This window comes from Culex quinquefasciatus, chromosome 3, assembly GCF_015732765.1.
Source record: "Culex quinquefasciatus strain JHB chromosome 3, VPISU_Cqui_1.0_pri_paternal, whole genome shotgun sequence".
NCBI lineage: Eukaryota > Metazoa > Arthropoda > Insecta > Diptera > Culicidae > Culex > Culex quinquefasciatus.
Window position 1 is genome coordinate 116406874 of NC_051863.1, and position 23372 is coordinate 116430245.

At 39.3% G+C, this 23372-nt stretch overlaps 1 protein-coding gene across 6 annotated transcripts in view; it reads left to right on the plus strand.

Moving 5' to 3' along the window:
- LOC6035628 overlaps positions 1-23372 on the plus strand; it is a 365398-nt gene that overhangs the window by 106042 nt on the left and 235984 nt on the right. For all 6 annotated transcript variants that reach the window (XM_038262382.1, XM_038262378.1, XM_038262380.1 and 3 more), the window contains one exon: positions 16800-16941. In XM_038262382.1, the coding sequence (XP_038118310.1) occupies positions 16800-16941 (142 nt within the window). The remainder of the gene's footprint in view (positions 1-16799; positions 16942-23372) is intronic.

Sequence of the window (23372 nt, forward strand, 5' to 3'; positions counted from 1 at the left end):
TTCATGCATAAATTTTTTTTTGGATTTTTCGGCGATTAAAATATTATTTTCAATCGCTTCTGAAAGTTTCATAAAGATATTTAATTGTTAAAAGGACACGCGATTTTTTGCTATTTTCGCAAGTTTTTAATTGTTTTTTTGAAGAAACTATTGAATTAATCAGATCAGTTTAGGCCTTGTTAACTTTACATTACATTTCTACAGGACCTAATACAAAAAGTGGGTCTCTAGCTGTTTTCTACTCAGAAATATGACAATTTTCGTAAAATAGTCGAAACAAAAGATGTTCGCGTGTAGTTGATCCTTAAACTGAGTAGGGGCGTATGTTTGGTACGATTGGCAGGTTAAGCACTCGCTCCTAACTCTATCCAAGTTGCTGATTTGCACTATTTTAACAACTAATTTTGCAAAACTGTTGGATAGAAACTTGCTTGCTCACTTCTTATTGGGCTATTTATCCCTCGATTTCATTTGAAAACGCTTTGAATAAGCTTTAATTGAATGTCAAAGTTCTGACCTGCCAACATTAGAGGCACGCTGGAATTAGATGCTGTTCCCCTAAGAGACGATTTAAGTTAAAAAAAAATTCCATGCGCAAAGCGAACGGCAGTCAAACATTGTGAACGTTTTTCTCGAATCACCGAGTTGAAATTGAAGACTCTCGAGACATATCCCGAGTGCATGACGAAGCTTGATTTTTAAATTTTGCTTCTTAAAAAAGTACAAATCAAAAACTGACGACTTTTTTATATGAAAAACAGCAAAAATATTGTATCTGTTGACGAAGAACTTCGTATTAGGGCTCTATACAGAGAAGCATTCCAAAATTTCCCGAAGCGAAATGAAACGCCGAAGAATGAAACGACTTCCCCAAGGAGAGGGGAAAATCACAGAAGCAGCAAGGCCGACGGTTTTGGTATAAATATAAACGCCACTTCCTTCACAGCATTAGTTGCTTCTGAACGACTGGACTGGTTGGATTGGCTGGACTGCCTCGCGGGATGACACGCCCTCTCTATAAAACCATGCGTCAACTCAATGCAAGATTTAGTCGGTGGTCTACCACCGAAGCGAGAGGAGCTCAGCTCTTCTCGCAAGCGCCACTAGGTGGCGTCTTTAGGAACTAGCCTTCCCGCTCAGGCCTTCAAAAAGTTTCCAACCCAGCGTACACATGAAGCAAACCAAAATGTCAGTCACGGTTTTGCGGTTCAGTGAATGGATCTGAAAAATTCGTGTAAGCGTCGCCGATTTTCGCGTCATGACCCCTGACATTTTCAGTACTGTTCCCGCTTCCTTATAAAAACCACGGGAAATTTAAAGGCTGGTTTCAGTCGGTGGTCTACAACCGAAACAAGAGGAGCTCAAAATCTCAGCTAATTGTAATTTCTTTATTTTTTTTTTTTCAATTTATATTTATTCAAATTTCTTTTCCATGTACATTCATTCAGTTAAAATATTATTGAGTGTCCAATCACAAACGATGACTTTTCACCTCAATTTTAAATACTAGCAACTTTCATTTATTCATGAAATATTGTAGCTTTCGCTATTCAGTGATTTCAAATGTAGGAGGTCCTACATGTACAAAAGGGAAAAGGGATATCTTAAAACTAACTTATAAACTATATAAAGAGCGGTTGTAATTTCTTTATTCGTTCTTCGTCACTTTGGTCATGCCTGTTACATTACCACTGCTACTTTGTTTAAATAAACTTTTTTTTAAATCGGCCTTGGTCATGTACACGGGACCGGTTGAACGAGCTATCATCAACATTTTGAGCTAATTTGACCAAATCAGTGTTGAGATATCGTGGTACCCGTTTTTAAAACTGTTTTTAAAACTGTTAATGTGATATTCCTCATATTCATACCCCAAATTAGTTGGATTTGAGTGGTTGCATGGCTTTTACAACCTCAAATAAATATTCCCAATATACTACAGTCGCCATATTGGCCGCCATCTTGGAATTCATGATCTTGGAATACTTTGCAGTATCCTAAGTTTCATATTCGTGGCCAGCGACCCCAAATTAGTTAGATTTGAGTGGTTGAATGCCTATTTCACTCTCAAATAAATGTTTCCCATAATCTACAGGCGCCATATTGGCCGCCATCTTGAAGTTCTTGATCTTGGAATACTTTGGAGTATTCTTAGTGTCATATTCGTGTTCAGCGTCCCCAAGTTAGTTAGATTTGAGTGGTTGAAAGGCTGTTACACCCTCAAATAAATATTCCCAATATTCTGCAGGCGCCATATTGGCCGCCATCTTGGAATTCATGATCTTGGAATACTTTGGAGTATCCTGAGTTTCATATTCGTGGCCAGCGACCCCAAATTAGTTAGATTTGAGTGATTGAAAGGCTGTTACACCCTCAAATAAATATTCCGAATATTCTACAGGCGCCATATTGGCCGCCATCTTGGATTTCTGGATTACTGAATACTTTGGAGTATTCTATGTGTCATATTTATGGTCAGAGGCCCTAAATTATTTAGATTTGAGTAGTTGAACGGCTACTACACCCTCAAATATTTGTTCCCGCTATTGTACAGGCGCCATATTGGCCGCCATCTTGAATTTCTGGATTTCTGAATATTTTGGGATATTCTGAGTGTCATATTCGTATTCAGCGACCCCAAATTAGTTAAATTTAAATGGTTGAATTCAAATTTTAATGCTTTCTTGTTGATTTGGCCATGACGTGTTCCCTAAAACGAGCGCCTAAAAAGAGTTGCTTCGACGAATTTAGTCGGTGTGACTAGCAGGTTAGTCGGATCAAGTTCGTTCTTGTTTCAGATGAATCTTGAAATCCTACCGGTTTGAATGCTGCAAGAACGATCAAGATTGGTTGAAATGGGGCCAAATGCGAGCGAGTTGAAATTAGCGAAGCAACGGTTTCGGAGGCTTGGACGGAGGAGTGTTAAAATTTGAAATCAACCATTCAAATTTAACTAATTTGGGGTCGCTGAACACGAATATGACACTTAGAATATTCCAAAGAATTCAGAAATTCAGAAATCCAAGATGGCGGCCAATATGGCGCCTGTAGTATATTGGGAATATTTATATGAGGGTGTAATAGCCATTCAACCACTCAAATGTAACTAATCTGAGGTCGCTGAACAAGAATATGACACTTAGAAAATCCCAAAGTATTCAGAAATCCAGAAATCCAAGATGGCGGCCAATATGGCGCCTGTAGTATATTGGGAATATTTATATGAGGGTGTAATAGCCATTCAACCAATCAAAAGTAACTAATCTGAGGTCGCTGAACAAGAATATGACACTTAGAAAATCCCAAAGCATTCAGAAATCCAGAAATCCAAGATGGCGGCCAATATGGCGCCTGTAGTATATTGGGAACATATATTTGAGGGTGTAATAGTCATTCAACCACTCAAATCTAACTAATTTGAGGTCGCTGAACAAGAATATGACACTTAGAAAATCCCAAAGTATTCAGAAATCCAGAAATCCAAGATGGCGGCCAATATGGCGCCTGTAGTATATTGGGAACATATATTTGAGGGTGTAATAGTCATTCAACCACTCAAATCTAACTAATTTGAGGTCTCTGAACAAGAATATGACACTTAGAAAATCCCAAAGTATTCAGAAATCCAGAAATCCAAGATGGCGGCCAATATGGCGCCTGTAGTATATTGGGAACATATATTTGAGGGTGTAATAGTCATTCAACCACTCAAATCTAACTAATTTGAGGTCGCTGAACAAGAATATGACACTTAGAAAATCCCAAAGTATTCAGAAATCCAGAAATCCAAGATGGCGGCCAATATGGCGCCTGTAGTATATTGGGAACATATATTTGAGGGTGTAATAGTCATTCAACCACTCAAATCTAACTAATTTGAGGTCTCTGAACAAGAATATGACACTTAGAAAATCCCAAAGTATTCAGAAATCCAGAAATCCAAGATGGCGGCCAATATGGCGCCTGTAGTATATTGGGAACATATATTTGAGGGTGTAATAGTCATTCAACCACTCAAATCTAACTAATTTGAGGTCGCTGAACAAGAATATGACACTTAGAAAATCCCAAAGTATTCAGAAATCCAGAAATCCAAGATGGCGGCCAATATGGCGCCTGTAGTATATTGGGAACATATATTTGAGGGTGTAATAGTCATTCAACCACTCAAATCTAACTAATTTGAGGTCTCTGAACAAGAATATGACACTTAGAAAATCCCAAAGTATTCAGAAATCCAGAAATCCAAGATGGCGGCCAATATGGCGCCTGTAGTATATTGGGAACATATATTTGAGGGTGTAATAGTCATTCAACCACTCAAATCTAACTAATTTGAGGTCGCTGAACAAGAATATGACACTTAGAAAATCCCAAAGTATTCAGAAATCCAGAAATCCAAGATGGCGGCCAATATGGCGCCTGTAGTATATTTGGAACATATATTTGAGGGTGTAATAGTCATTCAACCACTCAAATCTAACTAATTTGAGGTCGCTGAACAAGAATATGACACTTAGAAAATTCCAAAGTATTCAGAAATCCATAAATCCAAGATGGCGGCCAATATGGCGCCTGTAGTATATTGGGAATATTTATATGAGGGTGTAATAGCCATTCAACCACTCAAATGTAACTAATCTGAGGTCGCTGAACAAGAATATGACACTTAGAAAATCCCAAAGTATTCAGAAATCCAGAAATCCAAGATGGCGGCCAATATGGCGCCTGTAGTATATTGGGAACATATATTTGAGGGTGTAATAGTCATTCAACCACTCAAATCTAACTAATTTGAGGTCTCTGAACAAGAATATGACACTTAGAAAATCCCAAAGTATTCAGAAATCCAGAAATCCAAGATGGCGGCCAATATGGCGCCTGTAGTATATTGGGAACATATATTTGAGGGTGTAATAGTCATTCAACCACTCAAATCTAACTAATTTGAGGTCTCTGAACAAGAATATGACACTTAGAAAATCCCAAAGTATTCAGAAATCCAGAAATCCAAGATGGCGGCCAATATGGCGCCTGTAGTATATTGGGAACATATATTTGAGGGTGTAATAGTCATTCAACCACTCAAATCTAACTAATTTGAGGTCGCTGAACAAGAATATGACACTTAGAAAATCCCAAAGTATTCAGAAATCCAGAAATCCAAGATGGCGGCCAATATGGCGCCTGTAGTATATTGGGAACATATATTTGAGGGTGTAATAGTCATTCAACCACTCAAATCTAACTAATTTGAGGTCGCTGAACAAGAATATGACACTTAGAAAATCCCAAAGTATTCAGAAATCCAGAAATCCAAGATGGCGGCCAATATGGCGCCTGTAGTATATTGGGAACATATATTTGAGGGTGTAATAGTCATTCAACCACTCAAATCTAACTAATTTGAGGTCTCTGAACAAGAATATGACACTTAGAAAATCCCAAAGTATTCAGAAATCCAGAAATCCAAGATGGCGGCCAATATGGCGCCTGTAGTATATTGGGAACATATATTTGAGGGTGTAATAGTCATTCAACCACTCAAATCTAACTAATTTGAGGTCTCTGAACAAGAATATGACACTTAGAAAATCCCAAAGTATTCAGAAATCCAGAAATCCAAGATGGCGGCCAATATGGCGCCTGTAGTATATTGGGAACATATATTTGAGGGTGTAATAGTCATTCAACCACTCAAATCTAACTAATTTGAGGTCGCTGAACAAGAATATGACACTTAGAAAATCCCAAAGTATTCAGAAATCCAGAAATCCAAGATGGCGGCCAATATGGCGCCTGTAGTATATTGGGAACATATATTTGAGGGTGTAATAGTCATTCAACCACTCAAATCTAACTAATTTGAGGTCTCTGAACAAGAATATGACACTTAGAAAATCCCAAAGTATTCAGAAATCCAGAAATCCAAGATGGCGGCCAATATGGCGCCTGTAGTATATTGGGAACATATATTTGAGGGTGTAATAGTCATTCAACCACTCAAATCTAACTAATTTGAGGTCGCTGAACAAGAATATGACACTTAGAAAATCCCAAAGTATTCAGAAATCCAGAAATCCAAGATGGCGGCCAATATGGCGCCTGTAGTATATTGGGAACATATATTTGAGGGTGTAATAGTCATTCAACCACTCAAATCTAACTAATTTGAGGTCTCTGAACAAGAATATGACACTTAGAAAATCCCAAAGTATTCAGAAATCCAGAAATCCAAGATGGCGGCCAATATGGCGCCTGTAGTATATTGGGAACATATATTTGAGGGTGTAATAGTCATTCAACCACTCAAATCTAACTAATTTGAGGTCGCTGAACAAGAATATGACACTTAGAAAATCCCAAAGTATTCAGAAATCCAGAAATCCAAGATGGCGGCCAATATGGCGCCTGTAGTATATTTGGAACATATATTTGAGGGTGTAATAGTCATTCAACCACTCAAATCTAACTAATTTGAGGTCGCTGAACAAGAATATGACACTTAGAAAATTCCAAAGTATTCAGAAATCCATAAATCCAAGATGGCGGCCAATATGGCGCCTGTAGTATATTGGGAATATTTATATGAGGGTGTAATAGCCATTCAACCACTCAAATGTAACTAATCTGAGGTCGCTGAACAAGAATATGACACTTAGAAAATCCCAAAGTATTCAGAAATCCAGAAATCCAAGATGGCGGCCAATATGGCGCCTGTAGTATATTGGGTATATTTATATGAGGGTGTAATAGCCATTCAACCAATCAAATGTAACTAATCTGAGGTCGCTGAACAAGAATATGACACTTAGAAAATCCCAAAGTATTCAGAAATCCATAAATCCAAGATGGCGGCCAATATGGCGCCTGTAGTATATTGGGAATATTTATATGAGGGTGTAATAGCCATTCAACCACTCAAATCTAACTAATTTGAGGTCGCTGAACAAGAATATGACACTTAGAAAATCCCAAAGTATTCAGAAATGCAGAAATCCAAGATGGCGGCCAATATGGCGCCTGTAGTATATTGGGAATATTTATATGAGGGTGTAATAGCCATTCAACCAATCAAATGTAACTAATCTGAGGTCGCTGAACAAGAATATGACACTTAGAAAATCCCAAAGTATTCAGAAATCCAGAAATCCAAGATGGCGGCCAATATGGCGCCTGTAGTATATTGGGAATATTTATATGAGGGTGTAATAGCCATTCAACCAATCAAATGTAACTAATCTGAGGTCGCTGAACAAGAATATGACACTTAGAAAATCCCAAAGTATTCAGAAATCCAGAAATCCAAGATGGCGGCCAATATGGCGCCTGTAGTATATTGGGAACATATATTTGAGGGTGTAATAGTCATTCAACCACTCAAATCTAACTAATTTGAGGTCGCTGAACAAGAATATGACACTTAGAAAATCCCAAAGTATTCAGAAATCCAGAAATCCAAGATGGCGGCCAATATGGCGCCTGTAGTATATTGGGAATATTTATATGAGGGTGTAATAGCCATTCAACCAATCAAATGTAACTAATCTGAGGTCGCTGAACAAGAATATGACACTTAGAAAATCCCAAAGTATTCAGAAATCCATAAATCCAAGATGGCGGCCAATGGCGCCTGTAGTATATTGGGAATATTTATAAGAGGGTGTAATAGCCATTCAACCAATCAAATGTAACTAATCTGAGGTCGCTGAACAAGAATATGACACTTAGAAAATCCCAAAGTATTCAGAAATCCATAAATCCAAGATGGCGGCCAATATGGCGCCTGTAGTATATTGGGAATATTTATAAGAGGGTGTAATAGCCATTCAACCAATCAAATGTAACTAATCTGAGGTCGCTGAACAAGAATATGACACTTAGAAAATCCCAAAGTATTCAGAAATCCAGAAATCCAAGATGGCGGCCAATATGGCGCCTGTAGTATATTGGGAATATTTATATGAGGGTGTAATAGCCATTCAACCAATCAAATGTAACTAATCTGAGGTCGCTGAACAAGAATATGACACTTAGAAAATCCCAAAGTATTCAGAAATCCAGAAATCCAAGATGGCGGCCAATATGGCGCCTGTAGTATATTGGGAACATATATTTGAGGGTGTAATAGTCATTCAACCACTCAAATCTAACTAATTTGAGGTCGCTGAACAAGAATATGACACTTAGAAAATTCCAAAGTATTCAGAAATCCATAAATCCAAGATGGCGGCCAATATGGCGCCTGTAGAATATTGGGAATATTTATTTGAGGGTGTAATAGCCATTCAACCACTCAAATCTAACTAATTTGGGGTCGCTGAACACGAATATGACACTTGGTATATTCCAAAGTATTATGAAACTCAGAAATCCAAGATAGCGGCCAATATGGCGCCTGTAGTATATTGGGAATATTTATTTGAGGTTGTAATAAAGATTCAACCACTCAAATCTAACTGATTTGAGGTTGCTAAACAAGAATATGACACTTGGTATAATCCAAAGTATTCAGAAATCCAGAAATCCAATATGGCGGCCAATATGGCGCCTGTAGAATTTTGGGAATATTTATTTGAGGGTGTAATAGCCATTCAACCACTCAAATCCAACTAATTTGGAGTCGCTGAACACGAATATCGCGAAGTATTCAGAAATCCAGAAAAAAAAAATATTCCCAACATACTACAGGCGCCATTTTGGCAGCCATCTTAGATTTCTGGATTTCTGAATACTTTGGGATATTCTAAGTGTCATATTCGTGTTCAGTGACTTCAAATTATTTAGATTTAAGATGTTGAATTACTATTACAACCTCAAATCAATATTTCCAATATACCACAGGCGCCATATTGGCCGCCATCTTGAATTTCTGAATTTCAGAATACTTTGGAATATACCAAGTGTCATATGCATGTTCAGCGACCCCAAATAAGTAAGATTTGAGTGGTTGAATGGCTTTTACATTCTCAAATAAATTTTCACAATATTCTACAGGCGCCATATTGGCTGCCATCTTCGATTTCTGGATTTCTGAATTTTTGGAATATTTTAAGTGTCATATTCGTGTTCAAAGACCTCAAATTAGTTAGATTTGAGTGGTTGATTTCTGAATTACAACCCAAAAAAAATATTCCCAATATACTACAGGCGCCATATTGGCCGCCATCTTGAATTTCTGAATTTCATAATACTTTGGAATATACCAAGTGTCATATTCGTGTTCAGCGACCCCAAATTAGTTGGATTTGAGTGGTTGAATGGCTTTTACAACCCCAAATAAATACTCCCAATTTACTACAGGCGCCATATTGGCAACCATCTTGGATTTCTGAATTTCTGAATACTTTGGGATATTCTAAGTGTCATATTCTTGTTCAGCGACCTCAAATTAGTTAGATTTGAGTGGTTGAATCACTATTACACCCTCATATAAATATTCCCAATATACTACAGGCGCCATATTGGCCGCCATCTTGGATTTCTGGATTTCTGAATACTTTGGATTATACAAAGTGTCATATTCATGTTCAGCAACCTCAAATCAGTTAGATTTGAGTGGTTGAATCTTTATTACAACCTCAAATAAATATTCCCAATATACTACAGGCGCCATATTGGCCGCCATCTTGGATTTCTGAATTTCATAATACTTTGGAATATACCAAGTGCCATATTCGTGTTCAGCGACCCCAAATTAGTTACATTTGAGTGGTTGAATTACTATTACAACCTCAAAAAAATATTCCCAATATACTACAGGCGCCATTATGGCCGCCATCTTGGATTTCTGGATTTTTGAATACTTTGGGATTTTTTAAGTGTCATATTCTTGTTCAGCGACCTCAAATTAGTTAGATTTGAGTGGTTGAATGGCTATTACACCCTCAATAAATATTCCCAATATACTACAGGCGCCATATTGGCCGCCATCTTGGATTTCTGGATTTCTGAATACTTTGGGATTTTCTAAGTGTCATATTCTTGTTCAGCGACCCCAGATTAGTTACATTTGATTGGTTGAATGGCTATTGCACCTCATATAAATATTCCCAATATACTACAGGCGCCATATTGGCCGCCATCTTGGATTTCTGGATTTCTGAATACTTTGGGATTTTCTAGTGTCATATTCTTGTTCAGCGACCTCAGATTAGTTACATTTGAGTGGTTGAATGGCTATTACACCCTCATATAAATATTCCCAATATACTACAGGCGCCATATTGGCCGCCATCTTGGATTTCTGAATTTCTGAATTCTTTGGAATATTCTAAGTGTCATATTCGTGTTCAGCGACCCCAAATTAGTTAGATTTGAATGGTTGATTTCAAATTTTAATGCTTTCTTGTTGATTTGGCCATGGTGTGTTCCCTAAAACGAGCGCCTAAAAAGAGTTGCTTCGACGAATTTAGTCGGTGTGACTAGCAGGTAAGTCGGATCAAGTTCGTTCTTGTTTCAGAAGAATCTTGAAATCCTACCGGTTCGAATGCTGCAAGAACGATCAAGATTGGTTGAAATGGAGCCAAATGCGAGCGAGTTGAATTTAGCGAAGCAACTGTTTCGGAGGCTTGGTCGTCCGTGTAAGTGAAATATGCCTTGGACGGAGGAGTGTTAATAGATGTATACAGCAGTTCCATATGAAAGTCAAAAAAAATAAAAACAAAAGTGCTTCAAATTGGCTCAAAATTTTTAACCGGTTTCTTTGGCCAAAATAATTAGTTTTTTTTGTTTGGGCATTAGGGTGGCCTACGCCGTGTTGGGCTATTTTCGTTAATTTTCACAAAAAGTGAAAAAAGTAGATTTTTGCCGATTTCGTCGATTTCCGTTTTGCGCGCGGCGCGTCGAAAAACTGGGATTTTATTTTCAAAAAATCATATCTCTGAATCCTGTCAATGAACCTCGCCCAATTTTACAAATGTAATGTAAAATGGTCCGAGAAATCCGTTAAACATATTTTCAGATGTAGGCTCTTTGGTCCAGACACCGTCAAAATGACATTTGATGTTTTCATAAGACTTTTTCAAATGTAAGGCTAGATTTTTGAAACTCCACATTTGTTTTCTTGGGAGTCAAACTTATCATCTTTCATTTGCGCCCAAGACAGCTTAAATCGGTTGAAATGGAGCGAAGTTATGATTTCTTTGAAAAAAGTGGTTTTTGTGAAAATAGACGAAAATAGCCATTTTTCGGACCACCCTAACACGGCGTAGGCCACCCTTATGGCCAAACAAACAAATACGGGTCTTATTATTTTGGCCAAGGAACCCCCAGAAAAATATTGAGCCAAATCGAAGCACTTTTATTTTTTTTCTTTAACTTTCATATGGAACTGCTGCAAAGAAAAAAAAAACAATTCTCGTAATCGTGAATTAAGTTCATGAATATGAGAACTACGAAGAAGGAGCGGCTGTGGCTGAATGGTTACGGTGTTCGCTTTGTAAGCGAATGGTTCTGGGTTCGATTCCCATCTGCTCCCATCGAGAAAGTTAAGGACATAGAAATACTTGAAATGCTGAATGTGAACGAAAAATCAAAGTCACTGGAGGCGGGGTTCGAATCCCCGTCCTTTGGATTGGTAAGCAAAAATGCTAACCACTAGGCCATGGCGACTTTATGAGCCTAGACTGTAATTAGGAATACTGTTACAACCAATCCGCAACGCCTTTCGAGGTGTATCCTAGGGTTCTACCTCTCCTACTAACATTGAGTCCAAAACCTCCCTACAAACATCTATACCACTAAGGTGACGTAGGGGTCCTTGCGCACTTTAGATAGATGTTTACTAACGATCCTTTCAGTTCTTGAGGATAGCTTGGACCCGGCCTGGACCCCCTTATGCCCTGGGTTGTATTACACACTCATCAAAAGATGAAGACTTGGTATCTCCCGTGTTGGATTATTGTTCCGGAAGGGTCTAATACAGCCATACCAAACAGTGGGATAAGCGTTTTGGAGCCTTCCGGTGGTGGGGCGTCCTCCAAATGCTAATGCTAATGCTAATGCGAATATGAAGACGTGGAAGACGTATTTAAAAAATTTCACAAACATTTCTGCTTGTCACTTACACCACTTTAACTACAAATGTTTTGAAGCGGAAATAGGAACGAGATCTCCGGATTTTGCAAAACTTTTCACTTTTGGAGACAATTAAAAAGGTTAAAAAAATTACAGCAATCAAAAACGCGTCCGACCACGGGCACAGATTGCTTCGATCCAGGTTTGCAATTTTCTTTGACAGTCTCCTTAAACAGTAGAAAGGAAATTTATGCGAAACTTGACGCCGGATTTGGTGTCATGCTCAAAATTCCGAAAATCTTTTTTTTTTCAATCAAAGAAAATACTATAAAAACAAACTTTTAAAAAACTGATAGTAATTTGGAAATTGATCTTTAAACTATGCAAGTTTCCATTCTTAACGCAAAAGTTATAACTTTTGTTTTTGTGAGACACCCTATCCTTGATCGCTGCAGCTGGATGGGAAAATTACGGTCGTATTCATTAAAGTTTATTATGCTGGCGGTATTTTTAAATATTCATTTCGCTTTTTAACTTTCGCGATGTCTAACATGGCCGCACGGAGGGCCAGATATACCAGTTTTACCGGAGGTGGGTGGTTTTGGGCTGGGTAGGGTGATGACAAAAAAAGTATACGGTTACGGGCGTTCAGGACGTCAAATAACGGCACGTTGCTGACAGAGCGTGTCGATGTCGGCAGTGTGGTGGTTTCGGTAGAGCCAGCGGCAATTTTCTTCAACTTTTGGCTGACATGACTGAGCACATCAGTCGAAGCTTTGTTGTTACCCAAACAATGGCTTCCGTGGTTCTCAAACAAGTGGCTTTTGAGAGTTGTTTTTGAAGAAATTGTTGGGCCTCATAATATGCAAAAAATGACTGGGGTAATGAGAATGCGGCATGATACTATTTTAAAGGACGCAACTCAATAGAAATTAACAAAGAAAAATACCACTCTTTGATATTTTGTAAAACATTATCTGAAGAAATAATGTTGATCCATGATTACGAATTTGAAATTGGTTAATTTGCCATCAACTCACTCGAATTCGGAAAAAGTTGTCTCGACCCCTCTATTTAACTGTGAGGAAGGCTTCAATCACTCATAGGTAGAGAATCACTGCCGTCTAAAAAGTCTCACTTTTTACTATCAGCGAGGTTAACGCGTTTAACAACAACAACCGTGTCTTGAACCGTGTCCAACTTCTGCAAAGCAGGAACCATAATGGGCCAAACGAGTCGCAGCGGAAAGCTTAATTATGACCTCCCACACTCTATTCCTCCCCCCATATCAACGTACACGGAGAAAAAAGAGTTCCTAAAATCATGAACAAGCGTTCATGAAAATGGGAACCACGAACAAAGTGTTCAAATTTCATGGTACGTTTTTCAAAATCGTACCATGTGATTTGAACAATTTGTTCGAGGTTCCCATTTTCATGAACGCTTGTTCACGATTTTGGGAACTCTTTTTTCTCCGTGTATAGGCACATTTTCCGCGTTAAAACTAGCCTGACATTAGTGTATCTATAAAAGAGGCTAATTCGCGATTTGCACGATAGAAACGAACTGGCGGAGTTTGCCCTGTTAAATACATGCCGGAGAGCGCTATAAAAACTGCTAGGACTATAAATTTTACAGTTTTATCGCTCGCATGATGAAAGAAAATTCATAAATCTTCATTAACGCTCGCGGCTCCAGTGCACCCTGCAGCAGGAAAATGTGAGGGGATTCATTCAACGAATAGACGTGAAATTGATGGATCGCTTGTAACAGGAAGGACGTTGGAAGGGGGCCATAGAGTATCGCATAGAGAATGTTTTAATACTGCTGATTTTAATACTCCCCCCATAAACAGCTGGCGGGTGAAAATAGCTGAGAGCAGAGATTTTTGCTTGACGCATATTTTGATAGATGAATTACCTTGCAGATTTTACCCACACTTTGACTGTTGAAGCGCGAAACCATAAACTCAATGAGACGTGAGGCGCGTTAACTAAACCGATTGGATGGTGTAAAAGTGAATGGTGCTTGTCGGAGAATGACTGGATATTTGCTAGAGCGTGCTAAACGAGGTGATTCACAAATTGACTGCTCAGCAGAGTACTTAAGAAGGGATTAAGTCCCTAATGGTTACACGTAAACATAATGCGCATTTCTAAAGTTTTTTGTGTGCATGAAAAGACTACACCCAAAGTTAAAGAACGAGAGGATAGTCCTCACGAAAAGAAACGTGAGGAAAGTGCTATTTTGCGAGAGTATAGTCCTCTCGCGTGTTCATCCGTTCATTGAAACAGTTCATCCTATTGAGTGGCTTATATGGACACATGACCGCCACTTTGTCACCGAACCGTGGTGGCCCATATGGCAAAGGCGCGGTTCAATATGCCGAAGGTCTTGGGTTCGAGTCTCGGTACCGGTACTTTTTTTTGATAGATGAACTTTTTTTGAAGATGAACCCATGAGTAAAGTACTCTCGGTAATTTCGGGATTTATCCTCTCCATCCGCACACAGTACCATTTTACTACCGAATCATGCTCTTTATTCTCTCGTGTGCCGATGCCCAGTTCTGGGTGTATACAATTGAAATGTTTTTAATATCAAATTCTTTAAATATTAAACACAAAACTGTTTGTACTGTGTGAAAACAGTTCGCAATAGAGCAACTGTCTTTCCTAATAAGCTTCCAATATAGTTCCAGTTGAATATTGTATGGATAAATTGGAGCAAAACAGAAATTTTCGCATTTGGCAAATTTCAGAAACAATGGAAACTGGGTTAAAATTGTATGTTAAAATATTATTAAATCAAATTACAAATGCGTTAACCTGAAGATATTTACAATTTATTGAATCTGCTAAATCTCAATCCAAAGCTCTTTAAAATCTCGTTTTATTCAGATATCGGATACCACTCAGCAGATGGAAGTATGCCATCCACAAGGAAGGATGAGAAAAAGGATTGATTGATGTACGAAGACATATTTTTCCGCATTCCCACGTCACATCGTGGCAAAATACTTTCAGCGCAGGATTTACTCAGCACATCATTTCATTTAGTGAACGTGTGTACTCGGAAGAAGGGAAGAACTCCCTGACAGCTTTTCGAGGTAGTGTTCTCCTTTCTCATGTGGTACCCACGTTAACGGGTTTAGTTAAATATTTTAGAATTTGAACCATGTTACGATGACCCATACCTTAAAAGGAAATTTTATCTCAATTCGGCGACGAAAAAAAATATTTGCGCTAAAAAAACACAATCCCGGCAAGCTGTGAACAACATAGGACTGCTCCAGGTTCAGTTCAGCATCGCACCCAACTCAAACGGTGGTGTTAGGACCCCTCCCCTCTTCTCAGTATTCGCGGGAGTGAAATGTGCGGACCGTTTGAAGTTAGTCCCAGTCTGTGTACCTTTTCAATCCTATCAGCGCCACCTGAGAGAAGAGGTTTTTTTTTGGGATGATCAAAGTTTATGTTATATTGTTAGCATACTTTCCAATTTTAATTTTTCTAAACAAACTTTCCATTTTTGACAGAATATCAGAATGCCACTACAATTTCGCATTTCTTCGTGATTTTGAAATTTCCATTTATTGGTTTGGATGAGACTTTATACATGCATTCGCTAACAATTCAGAGTCGAGAGAATCGTTCCCTCAAAATGTATTGAGGGCGCTGTGCCAAAATCGAAATAATAATGCCATCAAAACAAATGTGTTCATTCGTTAAATGAAACAATAAATCTCCAACAAGTGTCATACATTGACTTCTGGCCACTTGGTCACCAAGGTGTGGAGACTGAGGCAGTTAAGTGATAGGGTTGGTGTGTCAAAGGTCTCTGGTTCGGTTCCCGAAGTCAACACGTTTTGTTTTTTTGTTTAGACGGATTTTTTTTGCAAATGAACCTCGAGGAAATAATTCTATTGTCTGTTTTTTTTTTGACATAGGATCAGGTTTCATCCAAATCAAAAATTAAAAGAAAAATCAATTTGCGAAATCGTAGAGAACTACTCACATTGTTTAAATTGGCTCCAACTATCACAGTCAACAAAAAGCAGTATTTGTTGTTAGAAAGTATAAATACTAGATCTCACTTAAAGAAACATTTTAGATTAGCTATAAGGTTTTCTAAATAAAATTATTTAACATTAGCATCTCTAATGTCAATCTCGTGAAACGTGTGAATTGATGTACCGGCTCGAAGTGCCTGTGTGTGTATGTTTGTGACCAAATCCCACCAAACGAATCCAAACACGTTCGAATACACAACAAGAGATTGAGAGATTGAGAGAGAGCAACGAGGTGAAATGTAAACATTTGCATAGATCAGCTGCGTCGTCGACTAGGTCGTACTTTTCACTCGCGATATTTTTCTTGCTTTTTTTTTAACCCGGTGGCCCCATTTATCGACAAAAAAGAGATTTGATGTGATTGCGCGCGCTGAGGAATATTTTTCACGGCTAAAGAAAAATCGCTTCTTTTGGCGACGACGACACCCCCGGGGGAAAAACACGTCGCGATGCTGCCCTGTGAAAATGGGAACCTTTCAGGTGTTAACGAGATTTTAATGATTATCGCACGTTATTGATGGGGATCGTGAATTTATTGAGAGGGATGAATGTTTTTTTCCGCAGGAAAAATAGAGCTTTCGATTTGGGAGGCTTACCTTAGATAACCTATAAATCTACCCAACGGATGGTTGTATATAACTCTTCTTCGCTTAGTCCAAAACAGGGCTACAAATCTGCCATTAAAATTTATTTCTCCTTTCTCCCCCTCAACAGGTTCGATTCCAAGTGCACCGGAAAACATCACCGTAACGTTCCTCACGCCGACCTCGGTTCGAGTTTCATGGCAAACCTCGATGGATCCGCACACGATGCCAGTTGACAAATATGACGTCACGTACAAGCCGACCGATGCCAGGTAATCTAGATCCTTCGGGAGACGCGACCACTCGCGTAGAGCCCTTACCGTGCTGCCAGGAAGTGACGCTTTCCCTCCAAAACAGAAACATAAATCGAAATCCCATCCACACCATCAAACAACCCATAATCAACGAGAATTAAAACATGTCCTTCGTGCTAACGTTGCTGCGTTCGTCGTTGTGTTATTGTATTATATTTGTTTGTTCGTTTTTTGCTAATCGCAGACCAAAATGCTTAGAATGATATTTGTTGTAGTAAACGATTTGTCCATAAATGTCACCCATGATTAGTTTATTTTTGCTGTTCATTCAATTTCCTTAGTATTTTTGTATGCGGTCTTGACATTTTTTTTATCATCAATTACTTTTTTCAGGAAAGGAAACAACAACTTATTTGTATATCTCACGGAAGGATTGCATGATCTTTCATAAGGGGTAGAGCAATTCTAACTCAAAACAGACTTTATTCAAAAACTTTCTAACTCGTTTCTCTCCGATATAGGGTATTTCAACCAATAGTGGACACCCTAGTAGGGCAACGATCATTTTTCACAAGTTATCACTATTTTAAGCACTATTTCACAAATCATTGTACCGAACTATGAAATCTGAAGACTTTTGAACAATTCTGACTATTTTTTCATCAATTAATTGCTTTTATGCAGAAAAAAAGCCATTTAAAAAAAAGTTTTTTTTTGCTGTTTTTTGGACCCCTTTTCCTATAGTGGACCCGGGTCCACTACAGAGCAATTCTCTACGAAATCGGTCTTTTTCTTAAATTTTAATTTTTGTATTTTTTAATCCGGCTGAAACTTTTTTGGTGTCTTCGGTATGCCCAAAGAAGCCATTTTGCATCATTAGTTTGTCCATTTAATTTTCCATACAAATTTGGCAACTGGCCATACAAAAATGATGCATGAAAATTAAAAAAATCTGTATCTTTTGAAGGAATTTTTTGATCGATCTGGTGTCTTTGGCAAAGTTGTAGGTATGGATATGGACTACACTGAAAAAAAATGATACAAGGTAAAAAAAAATTGTGATTTTTTATTTAACTTTTTGTCACTAAAACTTAGAATTCAATTCAATTCAATTAGTGTTTATTAGTAAATAATCAATTTACAATTTAGTCTTTCTTATAACCTAATAGAGTTTTGGAGTTCCTTTCAACTATGGTTTACACTATAATTCATTTAGATGTAATTGGATATTCTAACAATGGATTTGGCAAGAGAAGGAAAAATAAAAAAAAAAACCTTCGAGATTTGCTAAGGAAAAGGATAGAAATAGGAAAAGCTTAAAACTAAATCACAGTTTGTATTGTCTGTTGACGTCGAAAACTTCGCTGCACAAGGCAGCTTATCCGTTGTAGATGTACTTCATCATCAGCTCACTGAGAGCTTGGAATTGTTCTGCCTTGTTTCGGCAGGCACGAAAGCGCGTGAGCATCTCTCCAGCAAGGGCGAAACACTCAGGAAGCGTGAAGAGATCATCACCAGTAACATCAGCTTGTCCCGGGGGAGTACCGACGCCAGAAGCGGCTACTCTAGCGTATGAACCTCCCCAACCGGGAGGGAACGCTGGTTTGGTCGATGGAACCGCTCCGCCGCCAGCTGCTGCAGCGTTCGAGCTCAAAGTCTTCGGAGGTTGGCGGGACGCTGGCGCTTTCTTCTTCTTGTCCTGCTCCTCGAGGTACTTTCCGCGCGGCACAGCCACGGAAATTCGCCGTGTGGTTTCCACCACAGTTCGCGCACTTGACGCGCGCTTTGTGCTGCTGGGCGTTTTCCCCAGCTGGTCTTTCCGCGGAAGATTGCACCTTTCGGTGAAGTGGGTCTCACCGCACTTTACGCACCGGGGCGGAAGATTGCAGTTTCTTGAACCGTGTCCGAACTTTTGACAGCGGTGGCATTGGGCTGCGTCGGCGGGATTCTTCATGTAGAATCGCCACGTCACAAAGAATCCGTCCAGTGCTTTGATCCGCCGAAGGTCCTGGATTTTGACGGACCCACGATAGAAGTACAGGAGGTACAATGTGTACGTACCTGTCACCGTTATCGTCTTTGAGAGCACCTTAATCTCTCGAGGCTTAACCTTGATGCCCGATAGGTGTTCTTCCAGGTCGGAGATCGGGTGGTCCGGATATCCCTGAAGGACGATCTTCACTGGGACCTTCTCTGCAGGGTCAAATGTAAAAACTTGAAGTTTCGCAACTTCAACTTCTTCACCACCATGTCGAAATTCAGTTTGTTATGTGTAATAACTTGCACTGACGTTTTACCTATTTTCAGACAATATTGGAGGCCCTCAAGCAACTCGTCAACATCGTCTGCCAGCGTATCCAAAATAAAAATTGGAGGTGGACGTCGTTCCTTCGGAGAGTTACATTTTTTCTTCTTTTCTTGCTTGCGCGCAAGTTCATCATCGTCATCGTCGTCGCTAGCACTGCTGCTGTCACTGGCGGTGTTGTTTTCTTCTCCACTCAGCATCTCAAATTCGTTGCTGGTGGGAACGTTGGAAGTGGTTGTTGTCGTGGTGCTTGTGGACGGCTGCTGCTGCTGCTGCTGGCCGGAAGTGCTTCCGGATGCCCGAGTCGATTGTCTCGTCCGTACAGGGGACTCACGTGGACGGTATGACACGTTTAAAAACGATGGATCGGTGACGTCACTGGGCACGCTCCCGTGCGCGATGGCGGTCGATGCGGCGTTGGTGTGTTTACCTTTCTGCACTCTGCCGGTAGATGAGCTTCGCGGGTTTTTCGAGGCCGCACTCGAACTGCCACGGCCACGGCCGGCCCTTGGCATGCTGGAGCAGCAAACTCGCGGGTAATCACGGTAAATTACGGCGAAAAAATCGAAAAGTTTGAAGAGCTCCGAACACTTGACTGTTGCTGGCTGGTGTTGCCAGTCCCGATGAGCGTCACTAAAACTTAATTTGCAAAAAACACTATTTTTATTTTTTTTATTTTTTGATATGTTTTAGAGGACATCAAATGCCAACTTTTCAGAAATTTGAACTTTGTTGATACGACCCTTAGTTGCTGATATATTGCCATGCAAAGGTTTGAAACAGGAAAATTGATGTTTTCTAAGTCCCATCCCAAACAACACACCATTTTCTAATGTCGATATCTCAGCAACTAATGGTCCAATTTACAATGTTAAAATATGAAGCATTTGTAAAATTTTCATGTCTCGGCGAGATCTTTCGAAAAAAGTTGGTCCGATTTGTGTACATCCTTGGACCAGCTCCCATACACATTTGCCCATTCTCCTTTCCTTCTCATCACCGCCGTTTCAGGCTGCAAAGTATTGAACAACACGTATTTTTCGCATGTTCAAAAATAAAAGGGATCGTACCACTTCTCAGTCATGAGATATCGCAAAATGGGGCGCGGATTCGTGATCAGGGACAAAAGTTACCCCGTAGGACAAAGTTTCACGAAAATCACGGGAGGGGGGAGGGGGGCTTATTGTGTCTCTACCAAATGCACTAGATGTTAACATAACAAAAGAGTTAAACCTTGTAAAATGATGAAGGAAAATTAGAAATCTTCATTGATATGTTCAAAGACTACGCAAATATTATTTAAAAATCAAGGATTCGTTTTCATCAATGTTTGTAGAATGTGTTGTTGAATTTTGTTAAGCTTGTGATAGAGGAATAATGGCGAAACCAACAGTTCAAGTGGTTGACACTAATTTGTAGGCTAATTGGTTGACACGCAAACCGAACATTGTAGATTCATTAGGTCCCTTCGAAAGCACTCAGCAAGAATTAATTGAAAATGCAAATGAGTTCCAAGCATAGGCAAACATATCCCATCTAATGCTATTTCTGCCCCAACTTTCTGTAACAACCGCGGTTTCCACGCCTATCAGCAACCACCATTGTTCGCCGGTTCTCGGCAAAAAGTTTTCTGATCCCTCGAAAACCGCCAAGCAAATTGTGAAACTATCAGGATCTACTTAAAACTTAAAACACTCACGGGGAAACGTCGTGCCACTATAGGAATCGCAACCGGCATGGTCCCGACAGATAGTGCTGCTGCACACACGCAAATCGACGTCGTCGTGCTATCTTGTCACACCTGCCATTTCGACGTTCCAAGAAAAACGCGTTTTGATGTTTAACCTTGAATAAACAAAAACAAAAGCTTGCCTGACCATTATGTGCATTGTCCCAAAGTTTGGTTGAAGTTGGTTGCCGGAGTCCCGAGTTATAATTGAAAATGTTTACGGTAGGCTAACTTGTGCGTGCGTCAAACGCGTTCTGACCTGAAATCCCTTTGGCCAGTTGTCGCACTTACATCAATTTTCAGGGAGTTTTAAGTGACAAAAATTCACCGAGTTTTTTCGGATTTCGTTGAATATCTCAGGATTGAAATCAAAAGTTGGGGATCTGTGAAGGTCAAAAGGCGAGGCATTATGAGCTGCACAAAATGGCGTTCTTAACTCAATTTGGCCCCAAATTGCACGTACGACAAGTTAGCACGACGGCGACGCAATGCTGGCAAGAACGGTCTAACCATAATAATCGTAACGATAATTGACTTTTAATGAAAGTTGCTAGCGACGTCTCTCGGTGCCACCACCAGGAACCGATAGACGGCACATGTGAGTGTACCAGCAATGATGAAAAGTGTTTTGAATTCTAATTTTAAACAGCAGAATTTGCAAAATTTTTTTTTTTTGAATTATGCTTTTGTCACAATACGAAAAATTAATTACAAGAAATTTATTTTCTATAAAAGCATTGGTTACTGTCTTAAGTCTTTACAAACCAGGGCGAAAGACAACAAGTTTTTTAAGTCTACTTTGATAACATTGAAATATCAGAATACTTTAAACCAACCCTGCTGCTTGGCGCCAATCTAGTTCGATAGTTTCCAAAGGAAACTTGTTGTATTTTTTCCTAACCCATTCCTCTGTCTAATGGTTCACGATAACCACTATCTGCCCTGACCCAGAACTCCCTCGTTCCCGAAGCTAATATCATAACCGCCTGTCCGCCGACCGTCCCTCCGGTTATTGATTTCTCATTAGTGCTGCAATATGATTCCATCATCCGTCCGATAACTCCAATATGCAAATTATTCATTCCACGACGGCAACGATAAGGTCGATATTGCCTCCACCCTCTCCGGCTCCAGCACGGCTATCAACTTTTCCAGCTACCATCATGTGTGTGTGTTGAGGAAGTTGACGTTTTCATTTGGTTGGGCCTTCCGTCAATATGACCCCCGCTCTCCATCCGCACTGACCACGTAATACCCGAGGCCCAAGGATAACGAGCCCATAACGGAACATGTGGCAAGTCACTCTAGGGGAGAGGATTGTATTTTTATGTTGATGAGGAAATTTTACGTAAAACCTCAGAAAAAAATTGAAGAAGATGCATGGAGTATAAGAAATAATGGTAACAAAAAGTGGCAAGCAAAACGTTCAAATAGGCCCAAAATAGATCCACTCTCATAAATAAAAAGCAATTGCTTGTACTCGCAGCGCATTGTACCTGCCATACGTCATAACTTTTCCCTGAGGCAAACTTTTTTCCCTCAACACGAAAAAAAACCCGATGTCGTTTGTTAAATTACAAACTGTCACAGCACCGCGCCTTATTTATCTTTTCACCAGAAATGTTCGCAATTGCAAAAGTTGTTCATCCTACGCGGGGCAAAACCATTAGTATGGCAACAGGCAACCAAAAAAGAAAAAAGACGGAAAACGACTGGAAATGATTTATATCGGCATCATAAATCACACTTCGACGGACGATTGTGGGAGGAATCTCGTGCAGTTTTGTCCAGTCTCGAGTAGCATCGGGAAGAATCGTTATCAACTTCCGAAATTTGGATAGATGGATCGAGGGAAAACAATCGAAACGACGCTTTGTAGCTACAAAGAGATGTCCTCCAGAACACGACAAGAAATTACCAAAAACCTTCAAGAAGAGGTTAAAAGTAGTGCGTCCATCCCGGGAATTCCCGGGACAAAAATCCCGGGATTTTTCCTAAACCGGGAATTCCCGAATCCCGGGATTTTCTATAATTTGTCCCGGGAATTCCCGAAATTGAAAAAAAAAATCATATTTTGGTCTGGAAATTCAGATTTGGTTGTGAAAATAGTAGAACAATAAAATGAATTAAAATTTGTATTCAGCAAATCTCAGCATTAAATTGGCATTTAAGGAAAAAATATTATAATTTGAATTACCAGGTCCGCAAAATGCCTAGTGCTTTACATTTTTTCTCTATTATTTTATTTTTTTTGAAAAACTGGATATATTTACGTATATTTTCGATTTTAAATAAAAAAAAAATCTCATATCAAATTATTTATAATCAAACACCGGCATCTAGGGCAAATACGTACAAATGTAACGAATAAATACACCTATTAAAGCAAAAAATATTTGCATGACGTTTTGGACT